Consider the following 13576-nt stretch of genomic DNA (forward strand, 5'->3'; position numbering starts at 1 on the left):
TAGTGTCGAACTACAGAAAGCCAGGACATATATATCATGTCTAAACTCATTCAGAAATGATTGGGGCACATTTTTGTCCCTTGATTTCCCCTCTCTCTACTCTAGAGAGAAATTATTTTGAATCAAATGTTTAAAGAAGTCTGTAATTTTGAAGTTTGATCTGACAGACAATGATGGTGCAACTGTTAGTCTTTTAGTTAAAATCAGATGCACTCAAATGGAAAAATTGGAATGATTTCTCAGTTTTTTTTCTGTTAGCATCTCTTTTCCCTATAAAATAGTCCCTTTTGAATTACAGCAAAGTGTGCGGAGGCAAGGAGATAAAACCCCACATTTTACTTGTCATCATATAAACTCAAAAATAGGGAATAGGCTTCCTTTGCATGGTGGAAAATGCCTGGAACAGCTATTTTAGAAAACTGTGCAGCTACAAAAATCATAGAATCATAGAATGGTCTGGGTTGGAGGAGACCTTAAAGATCATCTAGTTCCAACCCCTCTGCTATGGGTTGGGACACACAGTAGTTTAACTTAGGTATCCTGGAGTCACTTTTCTATTCAGACTATCTATTCTGGAATAAACATTGTGCTTGTAAATTGGAGTTACTATTCCAGAACAATATTAATTTTCCTAGATCTTGCTTCTGTGTAGCTACAATGGTAGACACCCTAGTAAAATGATGTTTTCATATTTATTTAATAGATTATCCTGGGTCATGCCTTCCAATTTTTAACTTCGTGCTCATGTGAGGCAATCTCAAGGAGATCCAATTGTGCTCTCATGCTCTGCTCTTAGGGACATACTCTCATACTCATTTTCTTGACCGGTGACTTCCAACAAAAGTTTTCCTTTTTTTCCTGTGCTTTCAAAATTCTCTATTTGCCTGGTTATCTTAGCACTCTGACCTTCTCTTACATCTACTCTGGAATCTGCTTCTTTCCCATGCCATGCTAAATTTCCTTTGGAATCTTTCCCTTTGTCCCCTTTTTTAACCAAAAAACTCTAAGAAACAGTGTTCAACCACTTTCTTCTTCAGTTTAAATTTGCTTCTTTTACAAATCTAATCTTGTATCATGAACAAGAAAACTTTTCATGTTTTCCTAGCAAACCATTTAATTTTTCTCCTGACTTCCCAGAAAGTATTCTACTTTTGTGCCTTCAACTTTTTTCCAGGACACTGTGGCTCTTCCCATTACATATACTCTGTCATTAAACCCTTTGAATTGTGTAAGAACTGCTCATCAAACAACTATTTTTCCATCCATCTTGATAAACCACATATAGACTTTGCCTTCTTACTAGCTTTGACTACTAAAGTCTTCATCTTCTTGCTTAAATCCAGAATTCTTCTGTAAGAATAATTGAATTATTATTCATATGGGTAACTGAAATTATCACGTGGTTATTATAAATACTATTTTATCTGAGCAGCTCTCAGACAACCAAAGTCTGGACACAAATACTTAATAAAATTATATTCCTCTAGTCTGATTACATTTTCTTTTTATACTCCATTTTTCCTTTCCACACACCTTTCACATCACATAGTAGTCTTTTTTTTTTCATCTCTGTCTCTGCCCTATGCCAAATCAGCCATTTTTTCCTCATTTCTGCCCTTTACCCTTCATTACTCGCATGCTTGCTTCTCCCCTTACTAGAGTAATATTATGGTACTCTGACAGTAGAAAAGGGGATCAAAAATTGCATTTTCAAACCTTAAAAAACCCCTGATTACTAGCAATGCCCATGGCAAAATTAACAACCCCACTCTCAGTCAGTATCATGATTGACACACAACTAAACATTTAGTTGCAATTTATTTTGCAGTATACAGTCACAAAATTACAGTCAAGACAATTGCTGAAGCTTATGGTCAGTTTAGATACAAGTGTTTGGCATTGCAGAGTCACAAAGCTACCTAAGGGGCATGCAAAGCATTACTGCTCTTTTCTTTCATCCCACACCCTTTGAACAATATAAATGGAGTTACTGCGGCATCACTTATGCTATGAACTTCATTAGTAGGAGCTGGCTACAATTTTTAAGTGAATGAAGAAATACAAAATGTCAATACAAATCCATTTTTACATTCAGATAAAAGCTATTTATAGATTTTACATCATTTGCCAGGTCTACAGAGAGCAGAGCTCTAGACAGAAGCATGTATAGCAGAAACTCCTATAACACATTTGATTATGTTAGTAGTGCTGGAGATCTGTGTTGCTTAGCCCTTGAGCTAAATCTGATACTCTCTAAAGCTGACTGAGAACAAGCTAGTCTCACTGCCCTCTGTACAGTTCTTGCGTTCAGTGAAAGCAATAATGCTGAAAAACGTTGGAATTTCACATCACATATCAAAACAGTTTTTGAGACTGCCACCTGTCTTCTTCTGGTCTTTTCTCTAATCACGAAATGTTTTCTGCTTGCCTAGGGAAAAAAGGTGCAAATATTCCTCCACTAAAACACTCACTTTTCAATACTTTCTGGACTACAGAGTGCTCTCATCTGAGTCTGAAATTTTAATGTCATTCAGACTCCTGTAAAAGTAAACCATCTGTGAATTACAGTCATAGTTATTTTAATTAGAAAAGCATTAGGGTTTTAAATGTTATTTTTCAAAATGACACATTTTTTAAAGATTAAGTAAAATTGTCATTGATGACTACCAAAGCTTCAATTACTGCTACAGGCATCCTTTTTTTTTTCCTGGAAGGAAGGAGAAAGAATGGGAGGGAGCTGTTCTTTCTCTTTCTTCTTTTTCTTTTCTTTTTTTTTTTTGTCTTTAATTTTACAGAAAAGGTGTAGGATGTAGAAGTACAGACATTCAAAACTATGGAATGGATGCTGAGATGGTGTGTAGGTGGCATGGAGGCAGTATTAGCTCATACTTAATAGGTGTCAAGGGAATCTGTAAAGCTGTTCTTTAGTTTAAAAAAGGCAATTTGTGGGAGTGCTGTGTGTTTCTGGCAGTACTTTCAAAATAGCTACCTACAAAAGACAGAGAACTATAATCTAATGATATTTTACACAATGACACACATTTTCAGAGTGCATTAATGAAATGTAGAAAAAAGCCTTATAACTATTGTAAAATGTGTCTTCTTGCAGTGTACATGTCTGTAAAAATATAACGACAAACACATTTACAGGGTACTGCTCTTTAAGGACTGAAATGTTATTATTAAAGGTTCTCTGCTCTATTTGTTAGCTTTTCTTCATACATTTTAAGAGTCCTCTTTGGTCTCTGCAATCTAGTGACCTTGCACTGTGGTACATACTGAATAACCCTACATTGTAGCATGGATTATATATGGCCTTAACATAAAGTATATGAGTAGTTCAGTATTCATGCAAATGACACCAGGTGTTTATGCAAGCACTTGTCAGGACCTGGACTTTAGGGAGAAAAACTGTCGTTTAGCTCTTCGGAAAAGGGCCAAAAAATGGTCATTTCTTTTCGAAAAACTGTACAAACATCACAGTTCATCACACTTGTGAGGCAACAAGAAGAACTGCCTCACAGGAAAGGAAGTGATCAGGAAATATAACATGCAAGTAAGAAACACTCCGTGGAGGAAACCTGAGCCTAGTTTTATCTCAGTATTTACTGGACCTATCATTCCAGTTTTCAAAACTGTAGAAGTAGACATAGCACCAAAATGTGGTGGTATAACCTCCTCCCCAGGCCTGCTCTATGATCTCACTCCTAACCTGAACCTTCCCACTCATTCATGACACAAAAGAGACCACATCAAAGTTTCTTTTGGCACAATCTGAGAAATACAGGCAACAGGCACCAGGGACAGAAATGGCACAGGAAGTAAATCCTGAGGTGGAGACTGGAAAACTAATCCCATATAAGGGATGAAGACTGGGACCAAATATGAAGCAAAGTATCTATAATAGTAAAAAGAAATGAAGTGAAGAAAACAAGACAAGAGTGTCAAAAGAGATAGAAGGGTGGGGGGTGGGAGGAGAGGGAGATAGAAAAAGGGAAGAGACATGGAATCCAGATTTGAGCTGCAAAAGACATCAGAAAGAAAACAGAGTTAGCAAGACTAGTAATCATAAGCAAAACCTGAAAGGTGGACAGAGAGAGGGAGGAATATATTCTAGAGGGGAAAAAATAGAAATAAGAAGCAAAAATTGAGCTTTGTGTTAGAAGAATGAGAGCTTGTGAGCATTCTGAGGTCATAGTGAACCATCCATCCTGTTCTCTGGCTGAGGGAATAGGATGGACTTGTATTGTGTAGCACAAAGCCACTGAAAAAGCTTGTGTGCAGTGGCTGATCCAGGTGAGTCTTTTGGTAGTACTGGTGAGGTCCAAACTCACTGTCTGGTGATTTCTTCTACTCACAAAATATTTCCAATATATAATGGGGTGATACAATGAAACAAAAATATATGGGACAATATAATTTTACTGACATAATTCAAAGTATGAAGGAAAAATAGACACTGGTGTTTCAATAATTTACTGTTAGTCAGGAAATCCCTTTGGGATTTCTTTTAATTGCCTAAAAAAGAAAAAAAGACCTTTAAAGTAAGATATTCAAAACAAACAGGAAATTGACTCCCAACACAGTCAAAATTACTAAATAACAAATGAATGAACTGGTGTACAATTTATGACCACTAAAGTTTTCCTACTTGAGGAAAAAAAAAGAGGAAAGAATCCCTTATATATGAGATTGCTTGCAAAGTACTCTAGTACTTCAGCATATCAGGTACAAAATAATTCATATAGCGTGAGCACTTTAATTTTAAGCCAAAATAAATAGTTCTGTTTAAAAAATAACTTAAAAGACTCTCTTAACTAAGCATAAAATTTGCATATGTACGATTTCATATACTTCTGCTCATTTCTCTGAGTTAATCATATGCCACTTATGTTCTACATTCTGCTATTTAATCTTAAATATAGTTTTCCCAAAAAGGACTTCACTATGTTAATATTGTATATTAATACACTGCAATTGAAAAAAATGAAAGACAGCTTTATTAATAAATAAAATACCTGTAGATCAGTAGTGAAATATGGTTCTCTCATTAACTTGTAAGAACTGTGGATAGGACTTTGTTTTCCCTCTGCAGTTCTAGAAGTGCTACAAGAATTTAAAATCTCTAGATGGATTTCTGGGATTTCTCTTTATTGAGGGTTTATTCTCTGCTTTAACATTCTTCTTGACTGGAAGTTTAATAATACAGCTCCACACTGGCAAGGATCATTTCTACAGAAACACTGCAGGCTCCTGAAAAAACTTCAGCAGTGTCTGTAGTTGTAAAAATGTAAACTGGCACTAATATCTCATGCAACTACCTGATGCTGATTTGGAGCTCATAAAAACATTCTGACTAACTCTCCTATTCTGCTTATTTCATACCTGATGAATCTTTGGATCACCTCACTTCAAACTTAAGACTTGTCTTACTCTTTGCAAAGTGAGTGATCTCTTGTGCTCAGAATTCAAGGCTACTGATAAGAAGGAATTATTGTGGGTTAGAAGAGGCAGGCTAAAAATTGAAAGACAAAACTTTTATTTAAGGATTGCTATCTTTTAACCAGACAAGCATTTCTAGCAGTCAAAGGCTGAAAGATTCACTTTCAGTGAAGTCTGACCTTTGCAGTGCTCGTATTTAACAGATGTGCTGGATAGCAAGAGCAAATTAAATCGATGTTTTGTTTTTCTTCTGGTATGGTACAAGTTGTTTGCATTTCAGCAAGTTCCATCTGAAGTAACTGAGAAGGGTTAATTGCAGACTACTGACCTTAGCTAAACAAAATGTAGAGCTCCAAGTTTTGATGAGAAAGCTCAGTAAGCTTTGAGCTAACTCTTTTTTATTGAATTTATATTTGCAAGCTTAACAGTGTGAGGAATGATAATCCAAACAAATGAAAGTTTCCTTATGTCAGTAGAAAGAGCCAAGGACTGTTTGTGCTCTGTACTTCTCCCAAAGCATGATAATGTTTGCAAGTTAAGTCATGCTATTGGGATGGTAGGTTTTGCTTAGCTAATGCATCACTGCATGACAATAAATGAACACAACAGTGAAAATGTGGATTTCCTAATATAAAGACCTTCAGATGTTCTGGGGGGCAGGAGATTCTTCTGCTTTACATGAACCAGCCAGTACTTCCACTCAATTTAACTCTTAAGTTACTAATATCATCTGGTTCCTTCTAACGTTAACAGCAAAACTCTCACTGACTTCACCACTGACTTTCACTCTGCCTGGTGTAGGAATGGTTTGTCTTGATTTAGAATCTTTTTTCTTACATCGGATGTGCTTAGAAGTCACATGTTTAAGCTGAAAGAATACCCTGTCTAGGCTGCACAGAGAGTCAGGATGCAAAAACTGCCTTTCATTAGTAGCTTTGCACTTTCATAATTCCAGTAGTTAAGCTAAGTGCATGATTGAAACTGCATGTAATGTCTGTCAGCTTCAATGAAACAGCTATTTTATTGTCCCAGTTTAGTTACCTCCAGTGCAGTTTACCCAAGGAACAGCAACATTTCATAAAGCTATCAACACTTCCATCCCTATGTAACGAAAGATGAGCCAGCAGGGAAAAAGACCAGCCTGGCTTAATAGGGAGTTCTCGCTGGAACTCAGGGGAAAAAAAGAGAGTTTATGATCTTTGGAAGAAGGGGCAGGCAACTCAGGAAGACTACATGATAGTTGCTAGGTCATGTAGAGAGAAAATTAGAAAGGCAAAAGCTCAGCTAGAATTCAATCTGGCCATGCTGGGAAAGATAAAAAAATTGTTTCTATAAATACATTAACAACAAAAGGAGGGCCAAGGAAAATCTCCATCCTTTATTGGATGCAAAGAGAAAAAGGCTGAGGTACTTAATGCCTTCTTTGCCTCAGTCTTCAACAGAAAAAACAGTTATCTTCAGGGCAATCAGCCACCCGAGCTGGTAGACAGGACCAGCAAACAGAACGGACCCCCTGTATCCCTGGAGGAAGCAGGACCCCCCTGGAGGAAGCAGTTAGTGACCTGCTGAGCCACTCAGATGCTCACAAGTCTCTGGGACCAGATGGGATCCATCCTAGAGTGATGAGCGAGCTGGCAGAAGAGCTCAGTGAGCTGCTCTCCATCATTTATCAACAGTCCCAGTTAATCAGGAAGGTCCTAGATGACTGGAGGTTGGTCAATGTGATGCTCATGCACAGGAAGGGCTGGAAGGAGGATCCAGGGAACTACAGGACTGTCAGCTTGACCTTGGTGCCAGGGAAGGTTATGGAACAGATCATCCTGAATGCCATCATGCAGCACATACAGAACAATCAGGATCAGCCAGCCTGGGTTTAGGAAAGGCAGGCCCTGCTCGACCAACCTCATAAAAGGTGACCCACTTTTATGACCAGATCATCCACCTAGTGGATGATGGAAAGGCTGTTGTCTACCTGGACTTCAGTAAAGCCTTTGCTACTATCTCCCACAGTATTATTCTGGAAAAGCTGGCAGCCAATCGCCTGGACAGGTGTACTCTTTGCTGGGTTAGAAACTGCCTGGATGGCTGGGCCCAGAGAGTGGTGGTGAATGTGTCTGGTGCCACATCCAGTTGGCAGCTGTCACTAGTTGGTTTCCCCAAGGCTCAGTACTGGGGTCAGTCCTGTTTAATATCTTCTGGATTGAGTCACCCTCAGTAAGTTTGCAGATGACAAGTGGGGTGGGAGTATTGATCTGCTGGAAAGCAGGAAGGTTCTGCAGAGGGATATGGACAGGCTGGATCCATGGGCTGGGGGCAATCCTATGAGGTTTAATTAGGCCAAGTGTTAGACCACACTTGGATCACAACAATCCCATGCAGTGCTCCTGACTGAGGGCAGAGTGGATGGAGAGGAGCCCAGAGGAAAAGGACCTTGGGGTGCTGGTTGACAGCTGGCTGAAGATGAGCCCAGGTGGCCAAGAAGGTCAGTGGCATCCTGGCTTGTATCAGAAATAATGTTTCCACCTAGACCAGGGAAGTGATTGTCCCTCTGTACTTGGCACTGGTGAGGCTGTACCTTGAGTGCATTTCTGGGCCCCTCACTTCAAGAAAGATATTGAGGTGCTGAAGTGAGCCCAGAGAAGGGCAACTGAGCTGGTGAATGGGCTGGAACAGAAGTCCTGTGAGGAGCAGCTGAGGGAGCTGTGGTTGTTCAGCCTAGAGAAAAGGAGGCTGAGGAAGGGCTTTATCACTCTCTACAACTACCTGAAAGGAGGCTGTGGCAATGTGCAGCTTGGTCTACTCTCCCAAGCAACTGGGATAAGACAACAGGAAATGGCTTCAAGTTGCATCAGGGGAGGTTCAGGTTGGACATCATGAAGAATTTTTCCACTGAAAGGGTGGCTAAGAATTGGAAAGGGCTGTCCAGGCATGTGGTGGAGTCATCGTGCCTAGAAGTGTTCAAGAAACACTTGGCACTTAGCGCTATGGTCCAGTTGACGTGGTGGTATTCAGTCAAAAGCTGGACTCAGTGATCTTGGAGATCTTTTCCAACCTTAATGGTTCTATGATTCTATGATAATAAATACTTTAATCTAACACAGAAGCTGCTGAATCAAGCACCAGATGTTGGCTAGATGATAGTGTTTGCTCTTACGCTCTGCTAAATGGTAGAAAATAAATCAAAATTGGACTCTGGTATTGGATCTTCTGCACTTTTTCTCCATTTCTAAATGGACTGCACTGTTTATAAGAGAAGAAAGAACTTGTTCTGTGAGTAGGGTCTAGGGTTTGTTGTTTTGTTGGTTAATAAAACACTCTCCAAATACAACTTATATAAGAAGGAAAAGATAAATTGTCAAGCAGGAAATAAATACAAAGACATCATTTTCTTTACACATTTTCAGGCTTTTACTTCAGAACACTTTCCTCACCCCCAGGTTAATATTACCTTTCTCAAAATGGGATGGTGAGGTACATTATCAGAAGGAAGTTAAAGTATCACCCAGATTCACTCAGCTAAGAAGTCCAGCTCCCTCTTTTTTCCCCTCTACTGGGGAGTTTATTGACAAACTCATCTTCTGATGATGACATATAAGCTGAAGGTTGATTTCAGATGAGTTTTGCTTTCTCCTAAACATCATCATCTTTGATGAGGCTATTTTTGCTACTTTTTGATCCATTTATCAACCTAAATTTGCAACAGGTCTTCAGGGAATTGCAGGTAACAGTGTTGGGGAAGACACTTTTTGATTTATTCATGAACCCCTGCAACAAATAGATTTTCAGTTCCAGCAGTGACTCATTTGAAGTAGTTACTGATGGCAACAGTGGCTGAATAAACTGGTTATATGAGTAACCCTCTGCTGCTGGGATGATTTTTAATGATGCACTACAGATGACGCCTTTCTTCTGACTTTGCTAACTGACATAATCCTTGCTCCCTACTTTTTTCCTGCCCTTTCCTCCTTCCTCCTTCTCCGTTTTAAATTTTTTCTTCTTTTTTTTTCAGTCCTCTGCTGTAAAAGCATAGAGAAAAGCACTCACGACAACCGCAGATTGTATAAGCTTCCTCATCTAGATTGTTATTTAAAGTTCAATTTTCATGATTAGTCAAATGAATCAAAAAGATAATTGAGAGAGACATTATGTGACACAGACATTAGTCACTATTGCTGACAGTCGGGTATATGGTTTTGTATCACCTACACAAAATACGTTGGTATCAAGCTCGTATTCACTGGGCATTTAAGAAATTGGACTTGAGTGAATTTTCTCCTAAAATTTTCTTCTATGATTTTCATCTTTCCATTTGTTTGTCACAGCTCTCTGTGGCTTCAAAAAGGTCTATGGAGAAGGTCACCCATTTTTTCAGACCTTGTTCTTTTCAACTTTGTTGCCATGTGCTTCTTAGTCACTGAGTGACAATTGTACAACCCTCACCCCCAAACTCTCTTATTCCATGTAACTTATTAATGTCTCTGAAGAGTTTTGTTCCTTTCTGGTTTGAAGGACAATGTATTATGCACTGATGTAGTTTTGCACACCTGAATTTTCCTGGTGTTAATGAGATTCTGGAGTCAGAACGTCTAAAATCTGTTTGAGATCACAAGCTTCAGTCCTCTGCATGACGGAGGGATTCTGTTTTGGAATTTCCTTTTAACATTTTTGTCTTTCAAGGTTTCAGGCTTGTTTTCAAATGCCAATCACTACAGAATCACTAGTCTTGAGCTCTAGGCTTTCACTGATGGCCAATTGTTTTTTTTGTGCTGTAATACTGGTTCTTGGCTCCAGGGGAAATAAACTCCATAGGCATCCTGCTTTCCATTTCATGACTGGAACATACTGTGCAATTACTGTTACACAGCTTTTGCACAATGTCAAGCTTGTAGCCTCACACAAGTTCTGAAGGTGACTGGTACTCTCATCTCCAGGTACTTGTAAGGGAAAGTACAGTTTCTAGATGTCAATAATTGGGTTTTTTTCACAGGAAACCTTGCGTCAAGGATGCAGAACACAGACCAGAGCTGACTTAAGAAACCTGGGTAAGGAAAGCAAGTCTGGTTTCATATAGTCCTCTTTTTCAGAGTCCATCGTTTTGGTCTTTGCTATTGAGGGAGTCGGGCTACATGTGTCCAATACTTCCTTTAGTGACTAAAATGGGACCTTAACAGTATTTTGATCAAAGAAAAAATTTCTTATGTGCCTCAGTGCAGGTGATAATGCATGTGTGCTCCCAGCCTAGTGGGCAGTCTACTTTTGTTCCTGTTATTACTAAGGAATCTGAGCTGCTGAAAAAGACCTATAGTACACAGTATGACATAGTCCTTGTCCTTCATAAGCAATTGCAGAAACTTTTTCCAGGCATCTTAATACTTAGAGGTCATAAATGAATTAGAAGATCCCATCCTTTAAACCAAAGAAGCCTATAGGAGTGCCCTAACATCTGTCTAGTCCTTAAACTTTATACTTGTCCCTGAAAGTGGTCTGGATGCTCTCTTGTGTAATAGATTTCAGTTCTCCTGGCTGGAAACAAGCCTGAATCTGAGGCTTACACCACCTGGAGAAATGGTCTACACAGTAAGCCACAGAAGCTTCATCCCTGTACAATAACTTCCATACTGTGCAAGGAAATTTTCTTTAGAAAGTGTATATGTTAAAGAAATGAATCCTGCTCTATTACAAAGCTACCTAATGGAGATGACTGGGTACCCTGGACAAATGGAGGTATCCACCTTGCAATGTTCATGTTGGTGAGAATTAAGTAGGATATAAATCAGGTAAGGAGACAAGATAGGAAGTTGAGAGTTTCCTGTTCAGTGTTTGGTGCTTTTTCTTTTTTTTTTAACTTTACTTGATGTACAGCAAGGTACTCTGGTATATCTGTGGATTAACAAGCTGGCACCTTTAAAGGTACTGGCTAGATGGGAAATCCTAATCAGTTGTTTTGAGTGTCCCCTATTATGACAGTATAGCATTTAGCACAGGATTGTAAAGAAAGAAAATATGTAGGGTTTTTCGTAATTCAGGAACCATTCAACCACTAAAATGTATATACCAAATACCTTCCAAAATCTGGATACAAATTTATACAGTGTACCATGCTTAATTGAAAGATTTTCCTTCCCACAAGAATACACTGATTTTTTGGGCACAATGATCACAGCTACTCATATTCTAGAAAATTCAGAAAATCAGTTTGATAATATACCAAAGCATACATTAAATGTCAAAAGAATATACTGCTGCAAAGGATCTGGTGGCTTGCCACAATGGAAATGACTCAGCTAGTTTGTTTAAAGAATGATATTTTAATTGCTTTGTAGATCACAAACCTGCCAGCCTTGTAATTTACACTGCTGAAGAACAAGACGACATCTCTCCTTGGCAGACAACTTCTTCTCTCCTGCTGCTGTATCAGCCAAATCTTTATACCTAGAAAAATGAGCAGAAGTAGAGTTACTCTAATGTTGGCCTGGTTGACATTTTTGCAGAAATTGCCAGTTCTCCTTTGACTCTCAAATCTTAATATCCAAACTGGAAGCCTGGGATTCTGATAAAGGTGAAGAAAACAAGAAGGCAAGTCACTTTAGATCTTGTATGTTATTAGACATGACCTTGGATAATAACAGTGTGGGACAAGTGATGCCTAAACCCCAGATTTTCTTCCTGTCAGTTCTTTGGATGCCTCACTGAAAATTAATGCGAAAGAAATGAAAAGCCTCCCCAGCCGATACCACTGGTTCTGAATTGGGTCATTGAAAAGAGGAAAATGTATTTTCAGTATGTGTTATAAGACTTATGCCTCCTAAGGAGTAATTCATAAGAAAGTGACATTGACAAAAATGATTTTTATCAGTCTGAAATAATTTTTCTTAATTTTGAACAAAAAGTCATACAGCAAAGAGAACTTTAAGGAACTTGATCAGTTTACACTATTGGAAAGAAGTGCAAGAGGATACTTGATTACAGCATTGAGTACCTTCAAAGACAGAAAATGTTGGATATTAAAGGGTTCTTTGATGTACCAGATAAAAGAACCAAGGAAGGAAACTTAAGTAATACAAAGTCCAATAATGTATAAAATTCAAATTTTAACTGAGGACTTATTTCAACATTTACTACAACTTACTACTAAAGAAACTGATTTTATACATCTTGATGCTACATATTTTATTATATTTAATAATGTATAATATTTATATACATTATGTATACATTTATTATACATTATATTTTATGATGAAATTTATTTAGTTAGTTCTTTAACAGCTGAATTCACCTATAGCTCTGCTGCAACCCAAAACTGTGCTGTCCTGGGACCACTCGCATACACCATGGTAGGCAAAGCTGCAGTGCTGGAATGACTACAGGTACCTGTTGTCCCGGAAGCTCAGTTGTCCTGGAAGCTGCGGCAACTTTGGAGAAACACCTGCAAGTAAACTGCTGTAGAACCAAATTTTACCTAGATTTCTAGTTTTGTTTTGCTGCACAGACCCTTGGGTATCTCAGTTCCTGCAGCCTGGAAATGTCCTCTGGGCTGGTAGCAGCCCTACTGAGGGCTCCATGGCTAAGTCTATACTAGTAAATGAAATGCGAGAGGGACTGTTTCTCTGGCAGAGAAACCATCTGGCTAAATCCCAGCCTGCTGATTTATTTATGCACGCAATATTATGTAGTCTGCTATGTTCTTTTAAACTCTGTCACCTTCCAACAGAGTGTAGCCACATCTAAGCTGCCTTCTTTGACTGGTCACTAGCCTGTCCTAGTTCCCAAATTGTGCCTAGGAATTGTTTGGAGGAATGCTGGTAAGAAGGGTCCAGAACTTCACCACAGAGCCTTTCAGTTAGTCTCACACTCCAGATTAGCAGTAGAAAACTAAAGATAACATTTTCCCAATAGCTCAACTAGCCGTATGGTCACAAAGACATTTGTTTTACAGACTTCTATTAAGACTGGGGTAATCTTGTCTCCATACTTGTATCAACTGAGTTATCTTAGAAATTGTGGAAAATCAGAGGTGCTAGAGAGACAACTGCTGGAAAGCTTAGCAACTGCTGACTGAAACAAACATGATTCAGCATTGACTCCCAATGCATGAAAAAGCAACTGCAAAAGCAGTCTAAAACTCCCTTAC

The 13576-nt window shown here is 38.7% G+C and overlaps 1 protein-coding gene across 5 annotated transcripts in view; it reads right to left on the bottom strand.

Moving 5' to 3' along the window:
- MYO16 (myosin XVI) overlaps nucleotides 1–13576 on the bottom strand; it is a 360734-nt gene that overhangs the window by 59016 nt on the left and 288142 nt on the right. For all 5 annotated transcript variants that reach the window (XM_027675110.1, XM_027675112.1, XM_027675113.1 and 2 more), the window contains exon 28: nucleotides 11775–11874. In XM_027675110.1, the coding sequence (XP_027530911.1) occupies nucleotides 11775–11874 (100 nt within the window). The remainder of the gene's footprint in view (nucleotides 1–11774; nucleotides 11875–13576) is intronic.

This window comes from Neopelma chrysocephalum, unplaced genomic scaffold (assembly GCF_003984885.1).
Source record: "Neopelma chrysocephalum unplaced genomic scaffold, ASM398488v2 Primary Assembly neopelma1_25, whole genome shotgun sequence".
Lineage (NCBI taxonomy): Eukaryota > Metazoa > Chordata > Aves > Passeriformes > Pipridae > Neopelma > Neopelma chrysocephalum.